The sequence below is a fragment of the Drosophila guanche genome, unplaced genomic scaffold (genome assembly GCF_900245975.1).
Source record: "Drosophila guanche unplaced genomic scaffold, DGUA_6, whole genome shotgun sequence".
Lineage (NCBI taxonomy): Eukaryota > Metazoa > Arthropoda > Insecta > Diptera > Drosophilidae > Drosophila > Drosophila guanche.
Window position 1 is genome coordinate 11,446,600 of NW_022995743.1, and position 17,224 is coordinate 11,463,823.

General features: G+C 48.6%; 3 protein-coding genes across 6 annotated transcripts; 2 read left to right on the plus strand and 1 right to left on the minus strand.

Annotated features, from left to right (window-relative positions):
• Nucleotides 1–228: 228 nt before the first annotated feature.
• LOC117591939 lies at nucleotides 229–16,949 on the minus strand. Of its 4 annotated transcripts, none has more exons than XM_034285348.1 (24): nucleotides 16,782–16,949; nucleotides 15,004–15,407; nucleotides 12,830–13,661; nucleotides 12,670–12,762; nucleotides 12,549–12,606; nucleotides 10,598–10,737; nucleotides 10,364–10,537; nucleotides 8,950–10,101; nucleotides 8,343–8,427; nucleotides 7,451–8,279; nucleotides 7,203–7,389; nucleotides 7,015–7,126; nucleotides 6,802–6,951; nucleotides 6,687–6,737; nucleotides 6,321–6,627; nucleotides 6,119–6,256; nucleotides 4,138–4,604; nucleotides 3,469–4,060; nucleotides 3,233–3,410; nucleotides 2,982–3,175; nucleotides 1,320–2,925; nucleotides 1,059–1,256; nucleotides 883–993; nucleotides 229–827 (listed from the first exon to the last, which is right to left on the minus strand). In XM_034285348.1, the coding sequence occupies exons 2-24, from the start codon at nucleotides 15,027–15,029 to the stop codon at nucleotides 612–614; spliced, it is 7,896 nt and encodes a 2,631-aa protein (XP_034141239.1). In that variant the 5' UTR covers nucleotides 15,030–15,407; nucleotides 16,782–16,949; the 3' UTR covers nucleotides 229–611. The 4 variants fall into 4 exon arrangements, with proteins under 4 accessions (XP_034141239.1, XP_034141238.1, XP_034141241.1 ...); XM_034285347.1 differs by having other exon boundaries at nucleotides 7,203–7,392; XM_034285350.1 differs by lacking the exon at nucleotides 8,950–10,101 and having other exon boundaries at nucleotides 231–827; nucleotides 16,782–16,948.
• LOC117591949 lies at nucleotides 10,814–11,208 on the plus strand. Its single transcript, XM_034285363.1, has one exon. It carries the CDS (start codon nucleotides 10,829–10,831, stop codon nucleotides 11,189–11,191), a length of 363 nt encoding a protein of 120 aa, XP_034141254.1. The 5' UTR covers nucleotides 10,814–10,828; the 3' UTR covers nucleotides 11,192–11,208.
• On the plus strand, nucleotides 11,650–12,554 carry LOC117591946. Its single transcript, XM_034285360.1, has one exon. It carries the CDS (start codon nucleotides 11,688–11,690, stop codon nucleotides 12,480–12,482), a length of 795 nt encoding a protein of 264 aa, XP_034141251.1. The 5' UTR covers nucleotides 11,650–11,687; the 3' UTR covers nucleotides 12,483–12,554.
• Nucleotides 16,950–17,224: the final 275 nt, after the last annotated feature.

Below are 17,224 nucleotides of genomic sequence, written 5' to 3' on the forward strand. Positions count from 1 at the left end.
AGCGTCGGCAATTATAAATATATACATCCAAGAGAGCTGCTAGCGATGAGCTTCCCTTGCTCACTAGCAGTGAGTGCTAAGTACTTTGGCTAATTGCGTGCGTAAGTTGCTGCTGCTGGCTAGTTGTTTTATTTTTAGTTGCCAGCGAATGGTGAGTCACATTCAGCTGGAAAATCGTATTTAAATCGGCAGACACTTCGGCATAAATCTGAGTACCTAATTTTTATTTTTGATTGTTCTTTATAAATGTATCAAACATTGTGTATTTAGCAAATATCATCATCATATTATTTAAGTAGGTAAATATATGCATATATATATATATGTATATGGTATATAATGTATAGTATGTATATGTTTATGTGTTTAATTAGTTTTAGGAGGACAATTTGTTAGGCTTAACTCGAAGTGTGTGTTACGTTGAATCTGCTGGAATATAAAGTAGAGTAGAATATTTAAGAAAACAAAATGTAGCTACAAATATTAACAGTAGTAAAAGGCATGCTCGTAAAACATTCAACGCCGCCCAATTCAATTGGGTGGAGTGTGGGCAAAACAAGAACAAATATATTTATGTATTTTATACAACAAAAAAAAACTGAACAAGCTTCCTATTCCTCATCCTCATGCGCATCAGCTGCATGCAGCTGCGTGGCCTCCGCTGTCAGTGTTTGGCTGCTGCTGCCACTGCCACTGAGACTGGCGCTAATTCCTGTCGGTATTGGTGTGGGTGTCGGCGTCAGCGAACTATTGGACATGCCATCAATGTCATCATCAAACTCCACTTCCTCAGCACGCATCAGCTTTGAAATATCAAAAGGAGTTTCCTAACAAAACGAAACGAATTAAACCTGGGCCATATCCTGTGTGTGTGTACCTTACCTTTACATCATCAACTCGCTGGCGTTCATGCAACGCACTCAGAAGCTCGCGCAGGTGTTGATTCTCCTTACGCAAACGCTCCCGCTCCACGTCGCGCTCATTAATTTTTGGCTGTAAACAAAAGCAAATATCATTAGAGGCGATGATCCGACTGTTTGATGGCGTAGAAACCCTACCAATAGCATGGAGATTTGCTCATTTAGTACTGTCACAATGCTGCTGAGTGCATGGCAGGGCACGCTGGGCTCCAGCACACTGGCATGCTGTATGCGATTCGGCCCACAGGAGCCACCAGTCGCTGCAGGAGCTGCTTCAGTTGGTGTGTCGCTGGTCTGGGTCGAGCTATCGACCATGGAAACCGTCACATGCTGTAGCTGCAGATGAGGATTACACGCATCAGTGGGTTTAGAATGTGTGCAAGAGTTGTAAATAGTTACAGATTGCTCATCGCTGGCTGGAGGCGCCTTGTCTGGCACTGCTTCTGCTGCCGCTGTTTCCTCGCTGCTTTGACTTGGATCTACAGATGTGGAAGCGATTGGGACTGTGACTGCTGCAATCGATACATCAAGCTTTTCCTCAGTTTTCTCTGCCTTTTCCGTGGTTGCTGTTGCCTGCTGTTCCGTTTGTTCTTGTGTATTTTGTGGCTTGTCCTCCAGTGCTGGCTCCGTGTCGCTTGCTGCCGCAGGACTGTCAGTATCCTTCTTGGCCTCTGCATCTGTTTGTTTCTCCTCCGTGCTACCATCCATGCTCTGTCGTTTGTGGCTGCTCTCAGTTGGGACTGCGACTGCTACTGTGGCTGGTGCTGGCGCTGGTGGAGCTGCTCTGAACGGAGCCAATGGCGTTGTGGGTGCATTCAGTGGCCTGGCGGGCACAACTGGCAGACGCAGTTCATCAATCTCACAGTAACCATCATCATCCTCGTGTATGGCCACATCATCAAGATCGAGCGTCTGCAGTTTGGGCATCAACCTGGACATGGGTATTTGTGCCTGCGCCTGTGCATGTTGTCTATTCGGTGGCGGCAGCGGTGGTGGCGAAGCGGACGAAGACGACAGCGTGGATGCCAGTGTCGTCTTTTTGCGCAGCTTCTCTTTCTCGTGACAGTGGCCACAGACCACGGTCGACACGGCGGACACCTCCTGCTCCGGCGTCACGTGCATATACTCGTTCAGCATCTTGGTGAGGATCTGGACCTGGTCGTAGGCGGCCAATGCAATATCCGCACTGTCTTTGGGTGCCTCCGGCATCATGGCAATGTCGACAATCTCATTGAAGTGCTCGACTGGCAAACGGAAGATATCACAAATGATCTTTTGCTTCTCCAGCAAATTGCCTCTGATAGAGGCGTCCAAGCGTCGCAGTCGCTCGCCGGATGTCAGCACAGGCTCGGCGGTATGTGCTGGACTGATGCTGATCTGTATGGCAGTCGGCTCCACCAGCGGACTCTGCATCAGCAATGTTCGCGTGTTGTTCGAGTTGTTCGAGCAGACTATGCTGGCGCTGTCGCGCTTGGAGTGGCCTCCAACCAGCCCATAACTCGAGTTGCGCTCCTCGCCGGCCGACTCCGCCTGCCTGGCTGTCTCCCTCACAGACTGTGAGTGGCGCAGAGTGACGTCGTTCTGGTCGGTTGCTCCACCATTGCCAGCACCATCGCCACTGCTGCGTATCGACATGGAGCGGTTGACTTCATTCTGGCTAAGACGCTGCTGCTGCTGTTTGGGCGTATTGACATAGTCGCCGTCGCTTGACTCCCGTTGAGCATTTCGCAGCTGTACGCCAGCTGTGCCGCTGCTGCTAGTTGCGGGTGCGGGCGTGACTGTGGCTATGGGCAGCAATGGCGCCAATGGTGTCGTTGTCACAGTCGCAATGGCGGCCATTGGCTGCGGGCACTCGGCAGCCAGCTCCAGCGACTCCTTGGTGCTGGAATGCGGTATGCTGGCGACTGCCGGATCACTGCCGATGCTCGTGTCATGGCTATTGGCGGCATTCTTCGGTCGATGCTTCGAGTGCTGTGCTGCCGCATCCGAAATGTGCTTGAACCAACTGCAAAAAATTCAATTTTAAATTCAAATCTACATTAGGGGAAAGCAACTCCTTACGTCTTGCACTCGGAACTGCTGGGCGCGCGCAGCTCCAGCATTTGTGATGTCTTTGTTTTGATGAGGAAAAAGGAGTTCTTGTCGGCCGCTTCCTGGCGCACCAGCGTCTCCGCATCAATGCTCATGATGGGGCTAACCGGCTTGTTGTTGACCACCAAAGGTGTGTGCAGATTCTTAAGCGAATATTTGTCATCCTAAAAGCATAGAAATTGGACATGTAAAAGGGTTAGAATCCACAGACTTCGACTTGCCTGTTTGGTGAGTAACACAATCATATTTTCAAAGAGCAAGCCGTGCAGCTGTGTGCTGGGATTCTTCTTCATTGTCAGATTGCCGTCGTGTATGAGGCGATGTTGCGTCAAGTCCAGTTTCTTAAACTCCTCCTTGTCATAGGAGGATCTGTCTAATTTGCGCTGAATGTTTTGTAATCTATGCGAATGAGGGGAAGATCAGACAAGAGAAACATTCAGATTAAATGTATAATTACTTGTGAGCATCCTCGGCTGTCTTTACGGCCTGATTCACTTCAACGAGTATCCTCTTTGAGGATTCAACGGCACGCTGTATGGCCTCCGCTTCGTCGGTATTCTCGGGCAATACCCGAACCGTGACCTTGTGCAGATTCTCAAACAGCAATGGATACTTGGTCAGACGCTGCAGTACAGTCGGCAGCAAGTCCTTCAGCTCGAGCCGACGACAGGCCTTGTGCGACTCGGACTTTCGCAGCAGCTTCTGCAACTGCTCGTCCTTGTTGCGCTTCTCCTTGAGCCCCTCCAGGGCGATTTGCTGCCGCGCACAAAACTGTGCCGCATACTCGCACAGCACATCCCCGGACTGGCCATCGAACATGTCCGCGAGCAGGTCTCCAATGTGATTCACCACGTGATTGTGCTCAATGCGTCGCTGCTTCAGCTGCTGCTCAAAGGCGCCGTGTATCTCGCGCAGCGACAGCAGCGCCGGTGGAAAGAGCAGCAGCAGATGATCCTGCGACAGCATTCCGCTCTCATAGAGCGGCAGGAAGAACAGGCGATCGAGCAGCTTGAGTGTGCGCACATGATTGCGTTCCGTTTGATAAATTTCTGTAAAGGAAGGGAAGGAAAGGGTTGAAATTGATTCATGATCCAACCACAGTTCACTTTTGATGCTCGAGACCCACCATTGATAATTTCTTGACGCTTCTTTTCGGCATCGGTGAGTGCTGCCAGCATCTCGGCTGCCACCATTGAACTCCAATCGGCCTCATTGAGATCCTCCTCGTCATCGCTCTCGAGGTTCCACTGCCGTGGCAATGGGTGGCCCGAATTCCAAAAGCTCGAATTGCTGGACGGAATGCTGCCACCACCAGGCGCCACGCTGCCCTGAAACGAGTCCTGCTGACAGTGCTGCTGCGCATGCTGTTGTCTGAGTAAATATGGATGCTGATTCAGGCTCAATTCTCTTGACATGACAGGTGCTCCTTGTCCTTGTCCCACACTGGCGGGCCCACCACCTGCTGCACCAGCACTGGCAGCAAAGTGTTCCATCGATGTGCTGGGACTTTCAGAGTTGCCAGCTGAAGAGAGACTAGAATTCGAACTGGCCACATAGTTGGCATTCGAAAGACCCAAATCCAGTTGTTCATCGCTGTGGGGAGACAAATTATACAAATTATAGTCCTATATGATACATCAAGGGAAGTTATCAATTATATTGATACTGCACTGTCTATACCATCGATTGGGCTCAATGGGAACACTTTTAATGGTCGTTTTTTTACTGCAGTTCATGTTGGGGCAGGCATTAAAATCTGCAAGCTGCAGTTTGGATTGATAGACAATCCGCTGACAGAGCAGCAGCAGAGATGATCGACTTAATCAGCTGTTAGTGTTGGTAAACAACTAAGAGGAGCTGTAGGTGGATGAGTAGATTGGTCAACAAGAAGGCTTAGTTTTATTTTTGGTTTAATTTGCTTGTTGAATTCTACACAGAAAATTGCACTTAAAGCTTGCCCATTTTGATCTCGAAGTCTGTCAGCAATCGATGCACACTCTTTACACGAAATGATTCATATAATTTAACTAGTTCTGCACAAAATACGATAAGATTGCTTGAATTGTTTGTTTAGTTGTTGAAAGCGATTCCATTTACTTGTAGTTGCAGTTGAGAGTCGTCTTGAAACTTTTACTCCTATTGAAGCGTATATTTCGTTCCATTATCTGCGGCGTGTTTGTTCAGATTGCTATATTTATTGGGTGTCGAGTATGCGCCGCTGCAACGCCACGATGGGTCAAATTCTACACGGCAACTGTCAATGGTCACTGCACACATAAGAGACACCACCAACGACGGCGACTGTTGGTCGCAAAATGTTGTACTAGGTGGAAGCCAGTCTGTCAGTCCAGTCCTGTTCAGTCACTCATGCAGTTTGTCAACAGGAAACGAAGAAATTATATTGGGGCAGACAGAGAGAGGGAGAGAAATGCCTGGGGCCAGGACCACACACAACTAGCCAGGAGCCAGTGTTGGGATGGGACGATGGGTTTGGCCGGACAGACGTGGCCTACATTAGGTTGCAGAAAGCGAGGCGGACAATATAATCGATGCCAATGCCGGCGCGGCGTCTAATCAACTATCCACAGTGACTGCTTGCTAAATACATATACGTTAATAGTAGCCGTAAACAAAAGTCAACGGACCGAACCACACAACATGTCGAAGCACGGATGCCCTAACTGACTGGTTATTAGACCAATGCCCAGGAGGCATGCCCTTGGCATTTATATCTTGGTTCGCATACGGGGCGCACAAGTGGCCGGCATTCCTTCACTTTGGACTAATTAAAAAGGGAAATTAAAGCGCATCCTTTAGAGTGAATGGAAAATTTTGCAGCAACGCAGCAGCGGAAGAGGGACGGGACGGGCTGAGTCCCATATTGATTGCATTGCGACGCAATTCGCATTAATTAGTAAAATTAATATCCGGTTACTTGTGCTCCCTCAGACAGCAGACAGCGGACAGGCAGACACAGTAAGAGAAATGTTTTAGTTGAAAGAATTTAGGGAGCGGCACGGCAATGTCCTTGGCATGGAACAGCAATTTATAGGCGACAGAAGGGGGTTGCGTGGGGTACGTTGAAATCGATGCCACCAAAAACTTACTTGGGACGTGACGATAAACTTGGATCAGAGGTCTTGCGGCGACTGTTGCGGTTTCTTTTGTTGGACAGGCGCTCCTTATATGATTCCGAACGATTCACGGACACTGGCGCGCTCTTGTGCTGCGGATTTTGGGTGTATCTGCGACGAGGATCGAAAGGTTAACGCGTTAAATAGAGCCAGTCAAAGGAGATATGAAACTTACCGTTCCCTACGCGCATCCTTATCCACTGCATCTGGGGCATTTAGCTCGGCAAAGGCACTCAGCCCCGCAGAGACAGAGCCACTGCTCGATGGAGCCGTCGATGCCACGCTCGTGGACAGATCCATGGGACAGCTGGCGGCACTTGGGTTAATACTATCGTTGGCGCTGCTGCCATGAAACGAACTCTGCAGATCAGTGCTGTTCAGTGCCGAGGTGTTGCAGGAGGCATTCCCATTCGAACGCATCGATATATTTGCATCCGGTCGACGATCCGAAGGCTGTCGCACAATGGACGACTGACCGCGCTCTAAAAAAAACCCAAAGGTAAGCGACTAAAGACTCAATTGGAGAGTTATTAAAACTCACCAGGCGTCATGTCAATGTCCAAGTCCTCATCCTGTCGACTGCGCTTTTCATCTAAAAAAGGAAGAGGGAAAATATGAATTAATTAAATCAATATTATAGAAAATCCTGTACTTACTTCCAACTACATCGCTGGTACGTGGCCGGATCTTGCCCATAAATTTACTAATCTTATCATTATGGGCAACACGCTTGGCCTGCGGCAAAGGGCCGGGACAGCTCTCTTCCAGCACTTTCGAACACTGACGATGTATATTCAGTTTGCAGTCTGTAAAGGGGAGGAGAGAAAGGATTAGCACGGGGCATTAGCACTTGAGAGAGCTGTACGCACCTGTACAATGATATCCTTGGGGACTGACTCCCCAGATAATCGTTTGACAATGATTGCAGTGAGTCACTTCATAGTATTGACGCAATATCAATGCATGACCACGAACATTCATCTATGAACGGAAATGGAGATTGAGAGGTTATATTTTAGGGTACAATCATTCATTGGCATTCATTGTTTGTACACACCTTTCGATTTTTACCCATTATGCGTGACTTGAAGCTCTTGTCCCTGCTGACAAAGTGATGCACACGCTCCACAATACTATTCGGATGGGGACGTGTATTGAAAATGCGATAAATAACCGTTGACAGAGCTGAACAGAGAGCCAGCTTGCGCACATCCTCTGTGGGGGAATCCTTCTCAAAGTCCTCGCTGCTAAACAAATTTAAAAGTTGACGAAAAGGTTTCTGCAGCAATTGGTTGACAAACTCACGTTAACAATTGAAGATTGGGCATTAAATACTTGTCAATGATTTGCTCTCGCTGCTTGTCGGTCTTCGCCTCGGCCAGCTTCTCATCCGTCGGACCGTAGATGGTGCCCAGGCCGGCGGTGCGCTTTTGTTGGAACTCTCGCAGCTGCTCACTGATCAGATCTTTCGCACGCTTGCGGCTGCGCAGGAAGACTGTGCGTAGGATCTCCACCTTGTCAAACTCCAGCTGCAGCACATTGTCCACTTCCCGGGCCAGCGACTCATCCTGGCGGTACCACGAGAGCGGTGCACGCGGTACAAGGAATGTCGAGTGTATCTCGTACGCCCACTTGCGCATATCCTTCGAGGTGCCCTCCTTGTAGAGCTCCGTTATCAGGTAGAACAGCAGCGGCGCCGGCTCCGAGTTCGACAGCACATAGTTGAGGAACACCGCCAGAAAGGTGACATTCTCCGCCTCGAGCAGCCGCGTGAGATTGTTGAACGGTCCGTTCTCGTCAATGAAGGGCCCCTCCTGGTCGGACGAGTTCTCATCCTCCATGGAGATGATCTCCTTCTGCGTGTCGTTCGACTGTGCGGCCTGTATCGAATGGCTGGAATGTAGGGACGTCGGTATCGGTGACGAAGCGCCTGCCATGGGCGTATAGTGATGTGATTCAATGAATATTCCTGCACCGCCACTTCCCGCAGCTCCCCTGCACTGTTCGTTCGGATCCTCAGGCAATGTCATCTGCGAGCTGGTCAAATACGGTGGCGGCGGTGTGCCGGGCGGTGTCACTTCTCCATCCTTCTCCACAATCTCCCACGAGCCGGAAGTGGTTTTCGTTAGGCGATCTGAAGATTGTTTATGAATCAATTAAAGCTTCTGTTGGGCCACAATTATTGCAAAATTCTCACCTGGATGCCGTGGATGCATGTTGTCCGGTGAGGAGCCAACGCGTCGATGCTTCTTCTTGCCCAAATTCGGTGTCTGTCCCAGAGCCTGTGGAAGTGGGGCGAGTGGGGGTGGTATAAATGGTGAACAAAATATAAGAGGAAAAGGAGACGCTACTATCCATGATCTAAACATAGATTATTCCTGCATTTAGTTGCACTTGCAAAAGTCTTTCAAGTCTCGAATACAATAAAAAAAGGAGCCCACATAAATGATGAAATAATTTCGATATTCGACTTCGAAACAGTGCTCGAAAGCGTGCTCGGTAGCGTGTCCGTGTGTGCGCGTAAGTTTCGGTTGTTTTTGCAGTTAGTGGCGGTCTGGCACATAAGCAAAGTAAAGTTTATGTTAATGTTTATGTTAGTGTTTATGTCAGTTTTTATGTTCATGTTAGATTGGATGGTAGCTTCAGGTCTGGCCAGCAGCAACCAGACCTTCATTTGTATCAAGTAAAAAGCATGAGAGACACAGTAAGGATGTTAGAGAGATGGAGAAAGGCAGTGAAGGATTAAAAGTTACGAGTGCTTTCAGTGTGAGTTCGATCGATCGATCGTTTGGCTGGTTACTTACGGCTGTGGCCTGGCCACTGCTTAACTGCTGTTGCTGCTGATGCTGCTGCAGTTGCTGAACAATATTCGGCCGCTGGGAGAGCGGAAAGGCCGCCTTCAGGTTGTCGCTCTGAACGGCCGTGCACGTGGACACCAGCGGGTAGTTGAACGCGCTGTTCAGGGAGTTGGGCTGAGCCAGATTCTGGCAGCTGCCACGGCTCATATCCTCCGACATCATGCCAGGCAGTCGTGGTGGCAATGGTGGTGGTCCACTGTCCACTTCGAGCGACCCACCCGCAGCTCCACCGGTGGCACACGCCGACTCCATTTGCAGAAACATTTGCGTGGACATCTTTGGGTCGGACAGGGCCTTGGTCTTGATCTTTGAGCGCTTGGACTTGCTGGCGTTGCTGCTGGGACTGTTGTCGTTGCTGTTGCTGCCGCCGGCGCCCAATTGCGATCTGTTCAGCTGCGGACTGGTGGCTCTGTCCAGATCGGAGACGGGCGCCACCAGATGCCCGCTCTGTGGTGATGCATTGCCGTTCTTCAGGTCGAGATTCAGCTGCCTGGGCGGGTTGCGCTGCGGCAAAGGTGGCGGCACATCCTCCTCGATAAGGCTCTTGGAGATGAGGAACTTATTTTTGCTCTTCGAGCCGGCAGTTGACTTGGGTGTCTCCTTGAAGCGATGCTGCTGCTGCAGCTGTTGCTGCTGTAGCTGTTGCAGGTGCGGATGGAAGAACGGCTGCTGCTGCTGCTGCTGCATCGTCGGTGTGGATGTCTGCTGGTGCATTGACTGGGACATGGCTTCGGCCTGGTGCTGCTGCTGCATCCGCTGGTGCTGCAGAAAGTCCGCTGTATTGTTGAACGGCGAGGAGGCAACAAAGTCCTTGTCGATGCGGTTCTTGCGTGTGCCCAGCGACAGGGACGAGAGAGAACGCGGCAGTAGGGATAGGAATGCGGGTGAGGAGTGGTGTGCTAGGGGCTGCTGTGGCAGTGGCTGTTGCTGCTGATGCTGATAGTTGTTGTGGCTGTGGCTGTGGAGATGATGGAATTGCTGATGCTGATGCGGATTGTTGTGAGTGGCGGACGCAGACAAGTGTTGGATTTGATTGGGCGTTAGTAATGCGGTGTTCTTGTTGCTCGCGGCTGCTTGGAGTTTAATTGTTGGTGCATCCTGCAGTTAGGACAGTTCGGTTAAGACAGCACAAAATGGAAGAGAAAAAAAAGAGAGATCATGTAACTTCATCATCCATTCACATCATTCGTAGCTACTTCGGTTACTCCACAAATCTTATACAAAAAAAAACACACATTTTCTACTACATTTAGCGAGAGCTTCTGGCACTTTGGTTAGGCTTTAGTTGTTTGGGGTTTAGCTTAGCGCTTAGCTTAGTCCTTTCCTGCTACTAAACCCAATCTCCGGGGGGCACACTCACCTCGGCTCCCACTTGATGGAGCTGCTCACGTAGCTTTCGTATATTTGCCTCCGACAGCTTGTAGCTGGGATTATTCTGATCGCTCTTCAGTCGCTCCAGATTCAGCTTCTCCTGCTCCAGCATCTTCTGCAGCGTTTGTATCTTGTACGATTCCATCTCGCGACGCTTAATGCTCTGCAAAATCAAACAATTTAGTATTCAATCAACCTGCAAAGGTCTCTTATCTGCACTTACGTCAACCGGCTGTGGTCCTGTAATGGATGCTGTGCGATCTCTTCCCGATAAAATCGGTGTCATGGGCGTGCTCACCACACCAACGGACGCTGGACGCGTCATCTTCTGCCGCTTCACGGCCAACTCCACAATAGTTGAAGCTGCAAAAGGGGAAAAAGATAAAAGACTTTGAATTGTTTGTCGAAATAAAATGTATAAAATTCGCGTGAAATTCCAGGCTCTAAATTAAAAATGTTTGTGGTAAAAGTGCTCAAGGTAATGGGACTCGTTGGCGGCATTTTACTCATCAAAGAGCTGGGCGACTGGCCAGAGGAACCAGAGGCAGCTCACGCTGAGGCGTCGAAAGAGAGCCCCAAGAACATCCTCCTCGATGAAGATGATAAACGCGATCTAAAGCGCAAGACAAACGACTTGAAGCGAAAGTATTGCACCAAAGGCGGCATCTGTGAGCCGCCGCCACCCAAACCCTTTTCGGAGAGCATCGCCGATGCCTGGGGCGACACGGTGAGGGCGGTCAAAAAGATTCCCGCCCTCTGGGGCGGCGTGGCGAGCGACTTGGGTGACAGCATCTGTCGCTTGTTCAAGGGGGAATGAGAAGTAGGCGACGCCACATACCCACCCCATGGCAATCAGAAATAAACTAAGCAAAAGTTGACAAAATTCTCATTAAAATGGAACGGAAACCTTCATTCGATGCAGGGGCACTCTCATCGGGCAGCTTTGTGGCGCCGCAAAAGTACAGTTTGGCCATTCAGCGTGGCATTTACTTTTCTCTCCGCATGCCCGACTGGGCCTCCCAATTCAAGCGGCAAACGCATGACATTCTGGCCACAACACTGCAGAGCCCCGTTGCAACGTTTCCAAAGGAGAAGCAGGAAAGCTTTACGGGTTCGCAAAAGCAGCTGCGAGGATGCTTCTATGAGGAGCAACTGGATGCCCGAGAGGACAGCAAGCAAATTCGATCCCCGAAAATCAAAGACGACGTAACATGCGGCAAACGTGAGCCCGTTTAGATGGCCGCACTTTACACTTCATCTCATAGCAAAATTCACAGTAAAATTAATATTTCGAGACGAGATTTTGGCCCAGGATGATTATAGACTTTGTTGTGCGGGCAGGCGTCGTGTATGCTCTGGTTGTAGCCACCAAACGGTATGGGATTTGGGGGACAGCGGATGAAACGCAGGAGATCTACAACATAACGACGGAGAAGATCGAACCGTATGCCGAGCAGGCGCGTCGCAAGCTGAAAATATGTGCGCCACGGCCACCGCCCGAGGGAAGCTGGCGGTTCTCCGTTGTCCACTACTACAACCAGGTGGTGATTGCCTTCTTCGAAGTACTCAGCGCAGTGCCCTCGTTCATGCAAAATGGTCTGGAGGCGATGCCCGGCATGGTGGGCTCCCTCGTTGAGCGTGTGCGCATGTTGTACAGCGACTTGATGGCCAAGCGAACGAAGAACGAGATAAAAATCTCCAAGAAACAAATCGATGAGCGGCCGCTGGTGCAGCCGATAAAGCCCGCTCCTGATTCAAAGTGCAAGTGTGGCCAGCGGACGGACCCGGGACTGGTGCCCAACGATGGCACGCTGTCAACGTACTGCAACGACAAGGATTGCCCCAAGACGCAGGTTCCGTGCAAGGAGCGTTTCAAGGATGATTTCATCTACAAACCGCGTATGCCCCAGAAGCCGATTTGCGATTGCCCCAAGTGCAAGAAGCGACAGGAAGAAGGCTGGGCAGACAAGAAGCGCAAGTGTCCGCAAGTACCGCCAGCCGAACAGCCACCCAATAATAATCATTCCGCTGCGAAGCCCAAGAAGAAGTGCAAAATCTGTCCTGACCCGCCGCCAGATGCTGGTGATCATCCGAAAGAGTGCGACTGACTCTCGAAATTCTACAGAAAAAATGTACAACCCATTAGAAATATAAGCCGCAGGGCGATGACAAACCTTTAATCAGACTCACGACCGTGGGATGCTTCTCCAGGCGCACTTCCTGTCCGTTCACCTGTAAGTTGAGACCAGAAACCATGAGCAAATCCCCTCAAATCTTAGGGCGCAGCCGACATACCTTCAGTATCATATCGCCAGCGACAAGACCAGCCACTTGGGCTGCTCCGTCAGGCTTAACGCTCTCCACAAACACTGGATTGTCGCCGGAAACCTAGAGCATAGAAATGCAATGAATTAGCAACGAAAATATAATCAATTTTGGGCTGCAGACTGCTCACCTTCATGCCATATCCATTCTCATCCTTACGCACTGTCAGGGTTAAATACTGAAAATTTTTTGGTATTGCCAAGCTTGGTGTCGTCGGCGTCGTCGCTGGCGTTGTGCCCTCACCCGTTGTCGGTGTCTGGGGTGTCGTCAGGTTGAGGCTACTGCGATCCGCAGGCCCAAGCAGCGGATTATCCCCGCTCATGTTTCCTACGTTATTATTATTATGATTATTACTGTGGGTTGTGGGTGTTGTGGCTGGTGCTGGTGCTGTGCCGCCACCAGCAGTGGCTTCACCATTCATTTGGCTCTGTTTATTCGCCTGCTGATAGCCGGCTGGCAATGGCGGTGTCTGTGGTGGCACGGAGCTGCTCTGACTCTCCCTATCCTTATCCTTGTCCTTGTCTTTGTCTTTATCCTTGTCTCTGTGGCTGCTGAAACTGCTGGCCAGACTGCTCAGGCTGCTTGCCAATGATGGGGATCGGGGTATTTTTGATTTGTTCGCCAACTGTTTCTGCTTCTGTTTGTTTTTGGAATTCTTTACAGATTTTTGCTTGGGCGATGGCAGCTCTGGCACTGAATCCGCAACAACAACTGCTGCTGCTGCCGTTGACGCAGCCACAGATGGCACAACTGTTCCAGTGGCAGTGGCAGTGGCAGTTCCAGTTCCCTTTCCCGCTGTGGTGCTGCTGCTGCTGCTGCTGTTACCACCGTTCGTGGTGCTTGTTGTGGCAATTGCTGATGACTCCGAGGACTGCTGTTGCTGCTGCTGCTGAATGCTTGTCTCTTCCGGCAGCTCCTGAACTTCATCGTAATCATGTTCGTCGGTGCACAAATCAATTAACCTGCAAGGATAAGCCAATGAAAGGGAATTAGTTATATCGTTTTACTAAAGGATTAATTAATCTGGTATGAAGGTTTTTCAGTTACCGGAACCACAAACAATTAGCCAGATTAGTGGATAATCAAGAGACAGGCAGACAGGCAGACACAACATGTAACGAAAGTCATGGCCAGCGACTGCCCGCCTGTTCGGTCTCTCTTTTAATTGAGCTAAAATTAAATCAGCCCAAAGAATAGATACAGTTTAATTGATGTTTATTTGATCGTTTTGCATGTGAATAGAATCGCATCTGCCGCTGCTACTGCCTCTGCCTTTTGACTTTGCTTTGGACTGCCATAAAATCTCATTTCCCGCCTGCCTGCCGAATCCATCAAACAAATTATGATATATTTCCATGGCAGCCGAGCAGCAGCCCCAAAAATAAAACCAATGTTTACCTTAACGATGGTCCGAGGAGTGACCCCCACTGCCAATACGTACGTACGTATTCCCCTACCCTCTGACTGCCTCTAGTGATCTGTCTTTGAGGAGGAAGTCTGACTGCATCACATCACATCACAAAACGATGTGATGACTAGTAGTTGGCAGACAGACAGACAGACAGACAGACAGAGAGACAGTAAAACCTGTTAAGGCCCACAATGTCAGGCAAACAAATTGAGTAACAAGCCACCACCCCTCCCTTACGCCTACCAGTCCGCTAGTCTATGATTAAGTTAGCTGATTTTGTGCGCCTCCCAATGGGTGTTTGCTTTCACACTAAGCCTGGCCAAAAACTATATCTATTGAGGCTAAAACTTACCCCACAAAAGAAAAATAAAGGTAATTGAATGTGAAAACTGGCCGCTCCTTAGTTGTTGTTGTGTATTAAGTCATCGCATGCGGTTCAACCACGAAACCACCAAAACTAAAAACAAAACACAAAAAACCAACCCCCGAGCGAACCTATTGCCAAAAAGCAATCAGCAAATCAGCTTGGACTGCTAGAATCTGGATTCCCTTGCTCCATCCATTAGTTTCTCTAATCTAGCTAAGCAAATAAAAACGTTCGTCATTAATGGACGCCACTGTCCCCCCCCCCACACACACCAAAGCTTACAATATAAACCAAACGAACGAGCGAGCAGAGACCAGAGTGTAGGCCATATGAGCATATGTCATACTTTGGATACGAATACGAAACATGGGGAGGAAAATACATCGTATATTACTTTACGGAGATAAACATTTATCGTCGTTTTTTTCACAAATCAAACTACGCGAATGAGTAATGTGTGGATGCCTCCTTGCATCTGGAATCTGCGTTCTGGGAGAAGCCTTTCTAGACTAGGACTGTAGCTCACCGTTTCTTGATTGATGGGTCATCCATAGGGTGGGTTGTTTCCTGCGCTGGCTCTGCTGGTGGGTTAAAAATTGGTGGTGATCCTCCTCCTACACCTCCCCAGAATCGGGGGTGGAACTGCCCTCGCGACAGCGGTAGTGGTGGCTATTTTTAAATGTTCTCGCGAAAAACTTGCACTGCACTCTGTTCGGAATTATTCCAGAGCACTCACTGCACTGCACTGCACGAATTAAAGATGATTTAATTGGGTTTGATCTAGTTCTGGCTTCTCTGGCGGCTGTTTGTCAGTGGTTGTTGTTTTTTTTTTTTTTTTTTTTGCAGCTGTTTGTCGAGTTTTCTTTTATTATTATTAATTGTGTTGATTTTCGTAATATGATTTCGCTATATTTATTTTCACTCTCCAACCTAGACACACACACACAAACACACACAAATATCGATTAGGAGGGGGTGGGACGACCACGAACATGCAACGATCTCCTTGCAGTTCCATTGTTTTCATTTCAATACAGTCATCTCTTTCGCACCTCCTTGCCAGCCCCCGCCGCACCCTCTCTCATTCTCACACTTCCGTTAACGTCTGCGCTCTGGCGCTCTGTTATTTTGTTGTTTTTGTTGTACTCTTTTTTTCTTCTTTTTTGCTGACTAGTTTTCACGAAACACCCGAACGAATGACGACGACCGACGCCGATTAGGGGGGATGAGGGTGGGGGTAAAACAAGTTTTGGCCGAAAAAATAAATACTAATACACTACTAATGGGTCAGAATGGACAGGCGCAAAACGGCTGTCAATGTATATGCGAGAATAAATCCCTTATGAGATATATCCTAAGAAAACACAACCGTTAAGGTACAGATATTTGATGTTCTCATCATTGCAAACAGCTGATTGTTCAATTAACTGCTTATGGGGGAAACTTATCGCAGCAGGGTACACCACTCTTATCGCACTGATCTCAACGTGTATACACAAAATAAAGTCAAACCCTGCAGTTTCACTCCTTTCATAATTAAACGCAAATATTTAATTGAATAAATGTGTATACATACAAACACACACTAGACGTGTTTGTGGGGGTGCGAGTGCGATCATCGCCGCAAACGCATTTTGTGTGAAATTTTCGTGTGTGTGTATGCTCGTGTGAGTACACATTTAGCTGCGCGGGTGTGTGTGCGCCCGTGCCTCTGTGTTTGGGTAGTGAACTCTTGAACTGCAGTACGTACATCGTTTTAATTCGATTTTAGCGAAAGGCGGCTTCAGAGCCCTGGCGACGGCTAAATTAATGGAAATTTGATAAAAAGCGACGAGTTTTCTTTCAATTCGCGTCTGTTGTTATATCTAACAAGTGGCGGTGGCAGCCATATTGTTTTGCTGAGCTGCTGTTGGGTCATCATACACAAACACACCAACAGCAACTCACTTGTGGCTGTGTGTGCGCCAGCGCGTACGTACGTGCCCCTATATGTATCCTTATGTGTGTGTTCAATAGGTTAGAGATCGTTTTTAGATGAACTTAGGCCGTAATAATTTTCCAGCATTGCACACACGCGAACCGACTTTTGCATTTTGTTAAATCACCTTCACTTAGAGCACACAGCTATGTGTGCAAGCTCATTGTACGTATGTGCATACATATGTGTATATGCAGTACATGTACAAATCTTATTTATTGCCCCTGCTAAAAGTGAGCTCACAAACCGAAAACGACACAACGAACGGAGCGGAGCGCGTAGCGTAGCAAGCTGCGCATCATATCATACATATCATTCTTTCTTACTTTTGCTGGACAGCGCTGCCTGCTAACGATGGCGCATTGATTCCATATATGTACGCACGCAAAATAACAGCGCACTTTTATTGATATTAACTATATTCTACAACAAAGCAGAGAAAATTGTTTTTCTACTTATCGCGCTCAGCACGCACGACGACCAGTGTGACCGCGAATTTCTTGATTAAATAAACCGCCAGACCGAGTCAGAAATATACCGCGCTGCAACAAAAAATGTATGAAATATACTAGTTTATGTACCGATATACCAGAAATCATGAACACTCTAAATCCCAGACTAGTCTGGTAAACGCATTTTTCGTAGCCTTTTTAACTAAATAATACTGCTGCGTTGCTACCAGACCGACTATAAACCAAAGTAAATGCATATATAGCTGCCGCTTACACTGCATAAACATTAAAGGTGCAGAAAATAAAATATTTTCTTA

Excerpts from the sequence above, each read along its gene's own strand:
- LOC117591949 (XM_034285363.1), top strand. The coding sequence starts at position 10,829 with ATGTTTGTGGTAAAAGTGCTCAAGGTAATGGGACTCGTTGGCGGCATT.
- LOC117591946 (XM_034285360.1), top strand. The coding sequence starts at position 11,688 with ATGATTATAGACTTTGTTGTGCGGGCAGGCGTCGTGTATGCTCTGGTT.
- LOC117591939 (XM_034285347.1), bottom strand. The coding sequence starts at position 15,029 with ATGGATGACCCATCAATCAAGAAACG. Across the intron at positions 7,393-7,450 it reads CCCAATCTTCAATTGTTAAC|CAGCGAGGACTTTGAGAAGG; the intron begins GTGAGTTTGTCA and ends AAATTTGTTTAG. Across the intron at positions 3,176-3,232 it reads TTGTGTTACTCACCAAACAG|GATGACAAATATTCGCTTAA; the intron begins GCAAGTCGAAGT and ends CTATGCTTTTAG.